The 14,908-nt window shown below is 34.3% G+C and overlaps 2 protein-coding genes across 2 annotated transcripts; both read right to left on the bottom strand.

Moving 5' to 3' along the window:
- Positions 1 to 3,072: 3,072 nt before the first annotated feature.
- Positions 3,073 to 4,676, bottom strand: LOC148071925 (uncharacterized). Its single transcript, XM_087798621.1, has 5 exons — positions 4,634 to 4,676; positions 3,922 to 4,239; positions 3,443 to 3,784; positions 3,276 to 3,384; positions 3,073 to 3,097 (listed from the first exon to the last, which is right to left on the bottom strand). Exons 1-5 carry the CDS (start codon positions 4,674 to 4,676, stop codon positions 3,073 to 3,075), a joined length of 837 nt encoding a protein of 278 aa, XP_087654747.1.
- A 4,933-nt stretch (positions 4,677 to 9,609) lies between these two features.
- On the bottom strand, positions 9,610 to 13,112 carry LOC148071924 (uncharacterized). The gene is made up of 6 exons (XM_087798619.1): positions 13,070 to 13,112; positions 12,368 to 12,682; positions 11,901 to 12,230; positions 11,714 to 11,836; positions 10,712 to 10,761; positions 9,610 to 9,663 (listed from the first exon to the last, which is right to left on the bottom strand). Exons 1-6 carry the CDS (start codon positions 13,110 to 13,112, stop codon positions 9,610 to 9,612), a joined length of 915 nt encoding a protein of 304 aa, XP_087654745.1.
- Positions 13,113 to 14,908: the final 1,796 nt, after the last annotated feature.

The following is a 14,908-nucleotide window of genomic DNA, read 5'->3' as shown; positions in this document are numbered from 1 at the left end:
TTATTATAAATTATTCAATGCTGATACTTTATCTTCACATTTTTACTCACCAACAGATTCATAATTTCTTGTAAGGAGGTAAATCAGTAGAATAATAATGACCAGACAAATGGTGAGACCAGCACCAAATACAATCACCAGTTTACTTCTGAAATCACAGTTATTATTTCCTGTTGAAAAATTAAAGGTTAATACAGTGAATAAATACCATGTTGTTCTAATACCTTGAGTGTCTTTGTTGTTGGATGCATTTCCAAATAAAATGTTTCCACATGAAACTATGACGCAGTAGAGGGTCTCATGGTGAGAGGAGCTCGCTTCTCTGGACAATTTGTAGAAACATTTCATGTAATCTCGGAGTTGAAAACTTCATTGCACAAGTAAAATCCAGTGTCTCCAGACTCTGCTCTGCTGAGATGCAGATCAAAATGATCTGAGTCTCGTTTTGCAGTAAATCGAAGAGACTTGGTTGAAGATGATTTTCCATAGGAATCCATAGAGACTAAAAGCTTACGGCATAAATTAATCTGGTCCACTGTAAGTCCCTGTATCTCCTCTCAATGTTGCATTTGAAAGTCACATCATGTCCAGCAAGTACGATGCTTAAAGAGAAGATCTGATCACATCCTGGACGAGGATAAAAAAGTTTGGATTTTTCGATTAAAGAATCACTTTTTCCTCAACACAAATAATATTTCCTATTTCCACCATGGAAGGAGTCAAATGTAAAAAAGACATAAACAGGTTTACAAATAAAACTAAAAATGTTTTTAAGATTAAGAAAAAATAAACAATTGAGAGAAAAATACGATCAAACGCTTACCAACAATTGTGAAAGGAAGAACAAGAGAGTAAATAAAAAGCATCGTCACAGTCAAAGTCGAGGTTCTCACTGTCAGGGAGACGCATATGAGCCGAAACCCAAGAGGATATGGGAGGTACCGAGACGTTCTGTGTCACTTTATTGGTTGACCTGAATCCTTTTTTTTTTAACCTAGAAAGAGTTGAAAATATATTTTTCATCTCTAGAAAAGACTTGATTGTATTTCATGATTTCATGGAATTCTGAATTTAAAAGTAAATTAATTATATACAACATTTGAATGTTGATGAAAAAATCCTCACTTTATCAATTTCATTCCATGAAGCTTCATGTTATCAGAGATGATAATCACTAAATGAGAATCAAGAACCAGTGATTCAAGCGAAAATTAATTGCAACAGACATTTTTGAATCTCGAAAAGAAGGGGGAACATGTTTAAAAATAAAATAAAAAACTCTGGGAAAAATTGAAATATAATTTGTTTTATTGTTTTTTTATTTGCAAAAAACAAAACTCTGATGCATTTTCTTAATTGTGGAGGGTTTTTTTCCTCCTTTTTTTCAGGGAAACTTTTAATGGTTTTAATGAAATTGAACATATTCACATGAAGAATGAAAAACAATATAATAACAATATAAATGATCTATATTAGATATAACTTTCCATTAAAGTCAAATAAAATAAGGACACCATGTATGTATGATTCTGAAATCATGTGTTTTAAATTCCAAGAAAGTCCATCCATAGCAATAAATGCATTGTCGCTCCTTAGCGTTGCTCTGGTGTTGTGGCTTCTGGCTGAAGATTGTTTCATGTAGGATCTTTGATGGATATTCAATAATGTCTAACTTCTTATGTTTTTGTCCAAGAGTAGATCTGACTGATCATTTGTTCTCCTCAACAAGTTTTTGACCTTAATTCTGCTCCAGTTAAAGGAGTTTTCCATGAGGCTTCCAATGTTCCTGATCCTCCTCTTAGTCCATCCACATAGTTCTTTCTATTGATGGATTTAGCTCCAGAGTAGAGGTTGCGGTTGTGACGTATCAATCCTTAAAGATCTGAGCAGGTCAGACTCCTCTTTTGGCCTCTTGTTCTCTTGGGAAGGACCTCTCTGGTGTTTCCACATCCAGGCTCATCTAAGGTCCAGCAGGAGCATCATGATGACAAATCTATTCCTTCAGATTAACCCCAGAATAGATCACGTTTTCCTGTAGATCCACACGTTTTTCCTTTCTTCCGCTTATCCTCTTGGTGTAACTCGGAACAGTGTAAACCAATGATTCAGAATTGTCCTGCTGGAAAATGAAAAACATATTAAGACTGATGGATAAATAGAGAAGTTCAGTGATGTCTGGTTTCTACCTGCTGGTCCCCGTCATCAGTGGTGGATGTTGGTTGAAGACATGAAGATTCTAAAGAGGAATGAAAATATTAAGCAGATGAATGTGTTTCATTGAACCTTCAACCAAAATAGTGTCAACACTTCTCTGAACTTTCACTGGTACTTCCTGTCTCTAGTTTGAGTTTCTATTCTTCTCTTGACAGCACTGATGAGATTAACTGTAGCAGATCCTCCTAAAAAACAACTAAGTGAAGCCTGAATAGGTCGCCAGAACCTGATGTTCCTGGATCCTGTGGTTCATCTCTCTCTCCTTTGATCATCTTTCTCCTTGACACTTCTTCTATATTGTCTCCTGGTTTAAGTTGCACCTTTATTTTGGGGTATATAGGCAAGTGATCTCAGTTTCTCCTCCAATGATTGTGACTGACCATCCAGTTTATCTAAGTTAGTGGTGATTTATATATACATTCATGCCAGTAAAAATAAGTTAAGATTCAGTCATAGACAAATCAATACTTATATGTTTTATTGTGAAAAAAAATAACAGAAATAACCAATTTGCAGTTCTAATATAAATCAAGGAATTATAGGATATGTAAAAATAAGTTGAACGGGCATGTGATGAAGAAAAAACTCATCCCTGATGATTAAAAAACACCGGAAAAAAAAGTCAAACCCTACTTTTCTATTTTGTCTTTGTGTGTAATCATCATCTAAAGTGAGGAAGTCGAGGTGAAAGAAGAACAAAAAGAAAGTTTGTGGCAGGAAACAGACTTTTGGAACTTCAGAGTTCTCATGAAGAGAAAAAAATAACAGACAATAGAAAGTCAAACTATTGCATCATTCGGAAGCAAGAACGTTGAAGGTGCACCTAATACACTGATCTACGTTTAAAAAAAGAAAGATCTAACAGTTGGTCTTCTTTTTACATCTTTACACAGAAAACATCAGAAGAAACCAAGACAAGAAAAGAAATTCGAACCATCAATCATCTTTTTTAAATCCAAAAACTACTTTGTAAGTAAATAATGGATCACATGTTACTTATTTTGTATCATTTTTAATTTGTGGATAAAAATATATATATATTCTTACTGTTTAAATCTTGCTTTAGTTTCCAGATGATGTAGGTCATTAGAAGAATAATGAGCAGACAAATGGAGAGACCAGCACCAAACACAATCTCCAGTTTACTTCTGAAGTCACTGCTATTATTTCCTGTTGGAAAATACATTTACAAGTGAATTCAATAATTTAAAATATTTGGTTAAAATACCTTGACTGTCTTTGATGTTGGATCCATTTCCAACGAAAATGTGTCCACATGAGACCACGGCACAGTAGAGGGTCTCATGGTGAGAGGAGCTCACGTCTCTGGACAAGTTGTAGAAACATTTCCTCGACTGAATCGTAGAGTTTTCTTCACATTCATCACCTCCAATGTCACGAGCCAAAAGAAAACTTGGTGAATTGTCAGCTCCAGATTTGAACCAGTAAACCGATTCTTTTCCAGAACATGAGTTTTTCTTCTTTGTGAGGAGTGAACATTGAAGATTACCGGAGGTTCCTGAATGCAGCAGATCAGTCTGAACCACATCAGTAACATCAGCATCTCTGTCTGTGAAGAAGTCCAAATAGTTAGTTATGATATATTAAAATGGAGAAAGAAAATAAATTTAACACAGAAGTTAAATATTATAAATGTAAATATGTGATTTTAAACTGTATAAAAAGTGGCGGAGAAGATACTTTTACCTTTCACATGCAGAAACATTGTATTTGTAAATGTCGTCTTTAAGAACAAAACTTCACTGCAGAAGTAAAATCCAGTGTCTCCAGACTCTGCTCTGCTAAGATTCAGATCAAAATGATCTGAGTCACGTTTTGCAGTCAATCTAGGAGAATTGTTAATTATTCGACTTCCAGAGTGATCCACAGCGACTAAAACTTCCAGCAGGTTGTCAGAAGTTAATCTGGTCAACTGCGTGTTTCCATAGCTCGTTTCAATGCTGCATTTGAAAGTCACATCCTGTCCAACAAGTACGGTGATTGTTGAGAAGTTTTGATCACATCCTGAAACAGATTAAACATGTCATTTTTCAGTGTAAATGTAAAATTGTGAACGTTTTAATTCACAATTTATTTTTATTCAACACCAATTTTACTCAATTTCTCAATAAAAAGCTGAGTATTGCTATAATGTTAAAATAAAATAAAAATCTATTTTTGGTTGAAATTGTACCAAATAACCAAAACAATTTGATCGGTTTATTACGAATGTTTCTGATGAATTTAGAGAAACACAAAACTAACTCATCCAGAATCAAAATTATTTCAAACAAAAACTAAAAAATAACAGATGAAAACAACGAGTAAGTAGTATATAAAAAACAGGACAAATGATTGTTAGTACAAGTAAATCAAGGGTTTTAATGAACTAAAAGTTCATAATGCTGATAATTCTTACCTCCAGTCGAGACAAAGACGAAGAGAAAATAAATGTAAAACATCTTCACCACAAGTCCAGCCAAGTTTGAGATACAAAACCTACAAACAAAGCGTTTATGTTGCAACACAAGTGGGTGGGAACAAAAGAATCATTGGTCGGTCGTCGTTTGTTTCTTCTCAGTTCGACCAATCAAAATAATCTGCATTTTTTTTACCCCAGAAGAACTCAATGGAAACTTCTGTGTAGAGATTTCAAAGCATGTTTGTGAAAGTATGTGACTCCTCTTTTTACAAGCTTGAAGAATGAATTAAATGGCTCTCAGAGTTATTGTTTTTTCTTAAATATCTTCTGCTTCATGTGAGTTTGGTGCAGCACGAACAAATAATCTTCCTCTGATGTATTCAATTATTGTTTGTATATTTATATTTGAACTTTTAACTTGATTTTTGGAGGAAGTCTTAGAAGTGTCTCTTATTTATTGGGCTTCTGAACACAACATTTTTTGACTCACTATGAGAATGAAGATGGATGTGACAAAAGATGTTGATCCTGCTTGTGAAGAATGTCTATTTTCCTCTTTCTTTGGTGTTTTTCTAGTATTTCTGAACTTTATAATAAGATTAAATTACATGACAAGATTCCGGATAAAAGAGGCCAAACTACGTTTCTACATGGATCAGAACCGCTCCTCTGTCATCTGTGACCCAAGAGTAGCACATTACATTTTGAATGAACAAACAAATTAATAGATTATACATGTTGGCCATTAACCTGAAGACACAGAGAAAGATAAATAATCCAACAAAGATATAAAAAAAATAATTTAGGCAATCAATAAAATGTAATAAAAAAAAATGATACATATTTAATTATGATGCTTATTTTTTAAGTATATTACGGTAAATGATTTACTTAAAAACAAGAAGTAAATGATGATTTAATTGATTAAAAAAAAAAAGTATAATTTAATCTTTTCAAATAAATACAGAAGAAAAAAATGATTTACAAAGATATGGAATAGCGACAGTTTTAAGGTGTTTTCTATTAAACTCAAATTTATGTGCAATACTTTACATACTCCATGTTGTTTATACTCACTAGATATATATATTTTTCCATTCAAGTTACATTTAAGTGACACATAAAGACAGAAATATGATGAAAGTGTGCAACATTAAAACCTGTCAAGCGATGGCCCCTGACTTCCTGTCTTCTTCTCTCTGAGGCTTGATGTGCTACCTGTCTTATGACTCCTAGTGTAAGAAAACATGTCTTTTACACATGTTTACACAAAACATTTAAGCAAGCTTTTTGGGCAAATGGGCAAATAAAATGTAATTAAATATCATAAAACATGAAAAAGGGACATGTTGAGTGTTTTAATATCTTTAAAAATGGAATTGACTCCACAGAGCATGTTCATGACGCTGAAGTTTAAGTCACACCTTCGTGCAGGATGAGGTCTGCAGAGGATCTATATGTTTGTTCAGCTCTCATGTCGTTACTTCACACACAGAGATGAAAAAAAGTCCCCTTTTCTAAACCTTGTGCAGCAATAGACAGGAAGAGCGTTTGACGACCACAACAACAAAAACTTTCCATTCAACTGTGAACAACAAGTTCTTCTGCTGGATCTGAAACTGTTTTAACATAAAAATAAAAAAAACTTTAGTTTATAATTAGATAAAAATCTAATCAAAGTGTAACCTTTAAGGGGGATTTAAAGTTTTAAAGTAATTAGAAAAAGGTAATCAACAATATAAACAGTTTACTTGATTTTGTGACTAAATTGTGTGTTCGTTCTGTGGAGTGTGTTACGAGAGTGACTTATCTTCATGAACTTTATAAACTGTGTCATCAAATGCATCTACTGTCTTTATGAATCTCCACAGTTTTCCAAAAGTTTATTTAAACTTATGACAATTCAGATAAAGGGTCTCAAACTCAGTTTAACAGTGTTTTGACACTTAAAATAATCACTAGAAAAGGTCATAAAATGAAATGTGTTGTTGTTCCATCCAGTAAAGTTGTTGAAGTCTGATCTGAGTGGAGGTGAACTGAAACAACGTTTTATTTATTGTGTGCAAAAGCTAACAAGAAGATGAGGAGGATGTTTCAATATTAAAAGGGGCGTTTTGAGATCAACCTATCAAATCACAGGTACATGTTCTTGTTCCCACCCCTTTTTTGTTTCTCTTTGAAGGCAACAGATGAAGACGTTTCACGTCAAAGTGTAGATGTTAGTGGATTTACCGTGACGATGTGGTAAGTATTTATCTCTCACTGGCTGATTGATTTTCATTTAATGTTTGATAAAACTGATAACTGATCTGATCCAGCCTTACACCCCAGCTCGGGCACTGAGGTCTGTGGATCAGAATCTACTTGTGGTTCCACGCACACGACTCAGGACCAGAGGAGAGAAATCTTTTCAGGCTGTTGCTCCTAAACTTTGGAACAATCTTCCTCTCTCTTTGCGCTTGATGGATCTACTGACTCCTTCAAGAAACATCTTAAGACGTTTCTATTTGTTCAGGCTTTTCCTTGATTTTCTGGAACTCCTGTGTTGTTCTCAGTATTATCTTGTTCTTTAAAGTGTATATACTTTTTTTAATATTGTTTTGTTTGTTTAAGCACTTTGTGACCCTGGTCTAGAAAAGCGCTATATAAATAAATATTACTTACTTACTTACTTACTTACTTACTTTAAGTTTCTCCACGTTTATTCATTTTTCAACCACATTTCAATCAGACTAACAAAGTTTTAACATGTAATAATGTGTTTTAATTCAAGTCGAATACATGCTGAACTTTTTAGTTCACACTAGTTGATGTTTTCTGCTCGCTCTTGTTACTTCATATCTTCCATTTTGCAAAGTCCCGAGCTACTTCTATTTCCTCCCACAACCACACAAACACGTCAATGCACATAAGTGACAGCCCATTTCCTGCTTTCAACTGTAAGCGTTGAAGTAGGTCGTCTGAAGGTACGAGAAACTTGGTTTGAAAGAAACATGATTTAAAATCAAATGACTTATGATTTTGATTTTGAAACAAACGCAAAACATTGAACTTCTTCAGGACAAGTTTAAAATGTTTGACATCTACAGAATATTGGTTTTGAGGTTCATATGAATGTGTGACTTATATTTGTTTTTATTATTATTTTGTAGCTGCTTTTCAACAAATGCAGACCAAAGATCATGAAGACCAAGAGGTAAAACTTTCAAAGAGCACACTGAGCAACTCAATCCAGATTATTCTGAATGTATATCACTGTGTTTTTTTATAAGCCAGCAGGTTAATGAGGACGTTCTGGTCTTTGCGGCACCAATTTACAACAAGAGGAAAAAATGGAAAAGAGAATCCTGATATGCAAGATAACGTCATAAATACTGGTGTGAGAGGACGTGAATAGAAGATTACTGGAGGTCAAATTCTTCCTCCTTCTGGAATATTTGATTGGGATTAAGAGCCTTCAACATAAAGGAGATAAAGTTCAACAAACCAGCTTCCATGGTTGCATCATCTCGATCAGTCGACAAAAACAGATGGTTTTTAAAACGAGATTCTATCATCACTTTGCTTTCCAACTGAATCATCCACTAGATTGTTCCTGTGATGTCACATGACAATTACACCATTGATGTTTAAAGTGAAATCAAAAGTCCTGCTTGGTTGAAAAGATCAAAAACTGTCACTGGTTGAAAACGGTTCATAAAGTCAAAACTTTTTCAACACTGAGGAGGTTCAGATGCCACCCTTTTGTCAAGTCCAAGAACTGAGGACAAAAAGTAATACTAATAATAACATAATGGAGTATTTGTATGGTTACTATTTGTGTCAAATTGCCAATAAATGTCTCCTTGACCACTGCTTCCATCATTAAAACTCAAACATTTATTTCTAGTTTTTGTTTTGTATTTGTGACTGGCAAGTAAATTAAGATGGTAAAAAAAGCTTAGGATTTTTCAAAATTAATGTAATGGTAAAATAAATATCTTTAATTTATTGTTGATGTAAATATGAACTCAACATGTTCGCAGTCAAACTAAAGTCAGGCTCTCTATATTTTAAGCTAGAAGCTTTAAATATAGAGAGCCTGACAATAAACAATTGAAATTTAATGTAAAAATCTAACACAAACACTCACACAGGATCACACCTACAACACAAAGTCACTAACACGCACCAACACACACAGATACATAAACAATCATGTTTCTGTGTTGAATTAGTTTTTGTTTGCTACATTTGAGCTGCTTTTACTTCCTGTTGACGACCACACAGATTTGTCTGAAAAGATCAGTGATGTCGGTCGTTCACACGCCCACAATCTTTTTTTTTTGCTGTGGCTGCTCATTTTTTAGGAGCTTTTGTCGATTGTGCTTCATGTTGCTTCACCTACTTGTCTCTCTCATGTGACATGTTTCCTCCCTGGAGGTGGTTAACCAAACATCCCAGGTCTTTGAAAGTCAATTTTAAGTGACTTCTTGGTGCGTACAAGGAGCTGTTCCGAGGTGCTGAAGACGCTGCGAGCAGCAGTAATAGAAAAAAAATATTACTGTGAAAAGAAAATATACTCTTCCTAACATCTCATTACAAAGTATAATATTCACCAGTATCAACATGTATAGTTAACATTCATCATCTATAAAATATGTCTGTGCATGTGCAGGTGAATTTGTGTGTGCGTCACAAGTGTGCTTGAGGATGCTTCTAGAGTCCACCTCAAATTCCCTTAAGTTGTTTTTAAATAGTTTTTAATTAAATGATTTTCCTGTCTACTTTTCATCACCGCTTTTTGTTAAAGCTTCTCAGAGGATATTGTGCTTTGCTGCCTCCCTCCGTTATAGAAAGAGACTCTCGGAAATAAATCCTGTCGATGTAGCTCTGTGCAGCAAAACCAAAATCTTTATTTTTTCTTTGACTTGCTGGTTTAGGATAACATATCATTTAAAGAGACATTTAGTTGGATAACTATCCCTGAATATCTACCTGTTGGTGATGTTGTTCACCAGTTGCTGCTCGTTGGAAACCGTTAGCTGCTAGATTGGAACAATACAACTGTTCAACAGACGACAATAAGAGTTTCAAACTCGCAATTTGAATTCAATATTTCCTTCCATACAGTAGAAACACTATGACGTTTTTTCAGAATCAAATCAGATCTCTCTGAGAAGTTTTAATTCAAAAGCAGGATGGAAAACTTTTGTCATGTTTTGAAATGATTTTGTCTGATCGTCAAGATAGCAACACCAGTTATCATCACACAACCTTCTGTGAGTCACAAACTTTTTTATTTATTTTTGATTCCATGTTTATCTTCACCAATAGTCACTCAAAAGGTAGAACATGTTTGAACGTCACAGATGTCAGATATTACACAATAGAAACTGAGCTTGAATAGAAACGTTCATGTTACTTTGGTCACTTATTTAAACTTCCTGTGTCTTTCTTAATGAGGTCAAGAACATTTGTTTCTTCTTCTCACTGCATGTGACAAAACCACAAAGACCTTCCTCACAGTCCAAACATTCTTCATTTTGATATTGCATTATTAAATAAGGCCGCAATTTAAAAGTTGACTTGTGTGAATATAGTTATCAATGAAAATATTGTATATATTAAGAAAATTAAATTACTTGACTGTATTATGTCTGTTAAAGGAGTTGTCCATGAGGCTTCCAATGTTCCTGATCCTCCTCCTAGTCCATCCACACAGTTCTTTCTATTGATTGAAGTAGTTCCTGAGTAGAGGTTGAGGTTGTGACGTATCAATCCTTGAAGATCTGACCAGGTCAGACTCCTCTTTTGGCCTCTTGTTCTCTTGTGAAGGATCTCTCTGGTGTTTCCACTTCCAGGCTCATCTGAGGTCCAGCAGAAGTATCATGATGACAAATCTATTCCTTCACATTGACCCCAGAATAGATCACGTTTTCCTGTAGATCCACACGTTTTTCCTTTCTTCCGCTAATCCTCTTGGTGTAACTCGGTACAGCGTAAACCAATGATTCAGAATTGTCCTGCTGGAAAACAAGAAACATATTAGTACTGATGGATAAATAGAGAAGTTCGGTGACGTCTGGTTTCTACCTGCTGGTCCCCGTCATCAGCTTTGGACGTTGGTTGAAAACGTGAAGATTCTATAGAGGAAAGAAAATATTACGCAGATGAACATGTTTCATTAAACCTCCAACCAAAATAGTGTGAAAAATTCTCTGAACTTTCACTTGTGCTTTTTGTCTCTAGTTTGAGTCTCTATTCTTCTCTTGACAGCATTGATGAGATCAACTGTAGACGATCCCCCTAAAAACCGCCAGAACCTGATGTTACTGGATCCTGTGGTTCATCTCTCTTATATATATATATATATATATATATATATATATATATATATATATATATATATATATATATACAGTATATATATATATATATAGATTCATGCCAGTAAGTATGAGTTAAAATTCAGTCATAGACAAATCAATACTAATATGTTTTATTCTGAAAAAAATAACAGAAATAACCAATTTCCAAAACAAATCTCAACTTAAAGATTTCTAATATAAATCAAGGAATTATAGGATATGTAAACATACGTTTAACGGGGAGGTGATGAAGACAAAACACATCCCTGATGATTAAAAAACAATGTATTTTCACCCCCCCCCCAAAAAAGTCAACCCCTTCTTTTCTATTTTGTCTTTGTGTGTAATCATCATCTGAAGTGAGGAATTCGAGGTGAAAGAAGAACAAAAAGAAAGTTTGTGGCAGGAAACAGACTTTTGGAACTTCAGAGTTCTCATGAAGAATAACTGACAAAAGAAAGTCAAACTATTGCATCATTCGGAAGCAAGAACATTGAAGGTGCACCTGATTCACTGATCTACGTTTAAAAAAAGAAAGATCTAACAGTTAGTCTTCCTTTCACATCTTTACACATTAAACATCAGAAGAAACCAAGACAAGAAAAGAAATTCGAACCATCAATTAACTTTTTTAAATCCAAAAACTACTTTCTAAGTAAATAATGGATCAGATGTTACTTATTTTGTATCATTTTTAATTTGTGGATAAAAAAATATATATTCTTACTGTTTAAATCTTGCTTTAGTTTCCAGATGATGTAGGTCATTAGAAGAATAATGAGCAGACAAATGGAGAGACCAGCACCAAACACAATCTCCAGTTTACTTCTGAAGTCACTGCTATTATTTCCTGTTGGAAAATACATTTACAAGTGAATTCAACAATGTAAAATGTTTGGTTAGAATACCTTGACTGTCTTTGGATCTATTTCCAACAAAAATGTGTCCACATGAGACCACGGCGCAGTAGAGGGTCTCATGGTGAGAGGAGCTCACGTCTCTGGACAAGTTGTAGAAACATTTCCTCGACTGAATCGTGGAGTTTTCTTCACATTCATCACCTCCAATGTCACGAGCCAAGAGAAAATGTGGTGCCTTGTCTGCTCCAGATTTGAACCAGTAAACTGATTCCTTTCCAGAACATGAGTTTTTCTTCTTTGTGAGGAGTGAACATTGAAGATTACCAGAGGTTCCTGAATGCAGCAGATCAGTCTGAACCACATCAGTTACATCAGCATCTCTGTCTGTGAAGAAGTACAAATATTTAGAGATGATCGATTAAAATGGAGAATGAAAACAGATTTATCACAGAAGTTAAATATTATAAATGTAAATATGTGATTTTAATCTGTATCAATAGTGGCGAAGAAGATACGTTTACCTTTAACATGCAGAAACATTGTATTCATAAATGTCGTCTTTAAGTACAAAACTTCACTGCAGAAGTAAAATCCAGTGTCTCCAGACTCTGCTCTGCTAAGATTCAGATCAAAATGATCTGAGTCACGTTTTGCAGTGAATCGAATCTTGTTTGAAGATAATCTTCCAAAGCGAGCCACAGAGACTAAAACTTCCAGCAGGTTGTCAGAAGTTAATCTGGTCCACTGTAAGTCTCCGAGTCTGTTTTCAATGTTGCATTTGAAAGTCACATCCTGTCCAACAAGTACGGTGATTGTTGAGAAGTTTTGATCACATCCTGGAACAGATTAAACATGTCATTGTTTTGTGTAAATGTAAAATTGTGAACATTTTAATTCACAATTTATCTTTATTCCACAACAATTTGTCAGTAAAAAGCTGAGTACTGCAGAAATGTTAAAATAAAATAAAAATCTATTTTTGGTTGAAATAGTACCAAATAACCTAAAAAACTTACTTGAACAGTTTGTTACGAATGTTTCAGGTGAATTTATAGAAACACAAAACTAACTCATCCAGAATCAAAAGGATTTCAAACGAAAACTCAAAACAACAGATGAAAACAATGAGGTAGTGATATAAAAAAAACAGCACAAATTATTGTTATTACAAGTAAATCAAGGGTTTTAATGAACTAAAAGTTCATAATGCTGATAATTCTTACCTCCAGTCGAGACAAAGACGAAGAGAAAATAAACGTAAAACATCTTCACCACAAGTCCAGCCAAGTTTGAGATACAAAACCTACAAACAAAGCGTTTATGTTGCAACACAAGTGGGTGGGAACAAAAGAATCATTGGTCGGTCGTCATTTTTTTCTTCTCAGTTCGACCAATGAAAATAATCAGCCTTTTTTTTTACCCCAGAAGAACTCAATGGAAACTTCTGTGTAGAGATTTCAAAGCATGTTTGTGAAAGTATGTTACTCCTCTTTTTACAAGCTTGAAGAATGAATTAAATGGCTCTCAGAGTTATTGTTTTTTCTTAAATATCTTCTGCTTCATCTGAGTTTGGTGCAGCACGTACGAATAATCTTCTTCTGATGTATTCAATTATTGTTTGTATATTTATATTTGAACTTTGAACAGTTCATCTCAAATACTCGGCTGATTTTTGGATATAGTTTTAGATGAGGGCTGTCTGTTGTCCTTAAGAACAGAGTCAAAGCTCGGTCTGCATAGATCCTATTAATTAGGACTCGTTTCCCATGAAGGTTGGAGCATTTTCCGGGTGGAAGATAAGATCTTGCCCCAAATGGAGAAGTTTAAGTACCTTTGGGTCTTGTTCAGGTGTGAGGGAATAAAGGATTGGTAGTAAAAAGAGAGCTAAGCAAAAAGGCAAAACTCTGTGTATACCAGTCGATCTAAGTCTCTACCCGCACCAAGATTCAATCTTTATTAACCAGTACATATTGTTATACATACATAGAATTTTTCGTGGTTGTAACATATGGCAACGAACGCTGGGCAGTGATGGAAAGAAACGAGATTGCGGATAAAAGAGGTCAAACTAAGTTTCCTACGTAGATCAGAACCGCTCCTCTGTCTTCTGTGACCCAAGAGTAGCACAAAACATTTTGAATAAACAAACAAATAAATAGATTATACATGTTGGCAATTAACCTGAAGACACAGAAAAAGATGAAAAAAATAAAAAATAAAACGTGTAATTTAATCAAAAATTTCAAAAAATCAAATAAATATATAAGAAAAAATTGATTAAAAAAAAATATGGAATAGCGACAGATTTGTTTTTTTTTCTATTCAAATCAAATTTATGTGGAATACTTTACTCACTCCATGTTGTTTACACTCACTATAGATATATATTTTTCCATTCAAGTTACACTACAACGACACATAAAGTCAGACATATGATAAAATATGAAGATTTTTGTGCTTGAATAACATATTTGAACTATTTTCATGTTGGATGGATGAGTCTGTGGATAAATGGATGAAAGATACATTTACAATTATAGCTTATAAATGACTGCTGAAACAAAATTCCAAAAAATATATATTTTGTTTGGATATTTTTTTTGTTCAAATCTTTATTTCTTTATTGTGAAGAAAACACTCACAGTCTCATAGAGATGTGGTCTAGAGTGCAACGTTAAAACCTGTCAAGCGATGGCCCCTGACTTTCTGTCTTCTTCTCTCTGAGGCTTGATGTGCTTCCTGTCTAATGACTCCTAGTGTAAGAAAACATGTCTTTTACACATGTTGACACAACACATGTTAGCAAGCTTTTTGGGCAAATGGGAAAATAAAACTTAATTAAATATCATAAAACATGAAAAAGGGACATGTTGAGTGTTTTAATATCTTGAAAAATGGACTTGACTCCACAGAGCATGTTCATGACGCTCGACTGCTGCAGTTCAAGTCACACCTTCGTGCAGGATGAGGTTTGCAGAGGCTGTTTGTGTAGCTCTCGTGTCGTTACTTCACACGCAGAGATGAAAAAAACTTTTTTAAAGCTTGTGCAGCAATAGACAGGA

The sequence above is a fragment of the Callionymus lyra genome, chromosome 9 (assembly GCF_982586985.1).
Source record: "Callionymus lyra chromosome 9, fCalLyr1.hap1.1, whole genome shotgun sequence".
Lineage (NCBI taxonomy): Eukaryota > Metazoa > Chordata > Actinopteri > Syngnathiformes > Callionymidae > Callionymus > Callionymus lyra.
This window is presented reverse-complemented; position numbering and strand designations above follow the sequence as displayed.

Bases quoted from the DNA above. Each gene is read 5' to 3' on its own strand.
- LOC148071925 (XM_087798621.1), bottom strand. From the start codon at position 4,676: ATGTTTTACATTTATTTTCTCTTCGTCTTTGTCTCGACTGGAG. The intron at 4,240-4,633 runs GTAAGAATTATC...AATCTGTTTCAG, and splicing joins CGTCTTTGTCTCGACTGGAG to GATGTGATCAAAACTTCTCA. The intron at 3,385-3,442 runs GTATTTTAACCA...ATTTTCCAACAG, and splicing joins CAACATCAAAGACAGTCAAG to GAAATAATAGCAGTGACTTC.
- LOC148071924 (XM_087798619.1), bottom strand. From the start codon at position 13,112: ATGTTTTACGTTTATTTTCTCTTCGTCTTTGTCTCGACTGGAG. The intron at 10,762-11,713 runs GTAAGAATATAT...TTTCCTCTATAG, and splicing joins ACTAAAGCAAGATTTAAACA to AATCTTCACGTTTTCAACCA. The intron at 9,664-10,711 runs GTAGAAACCAGA...GTTCCAATCTAG, and splicing joins CTGATGACGGGGACCAGCAG to CAGCTAACGGTTTCCAACGA.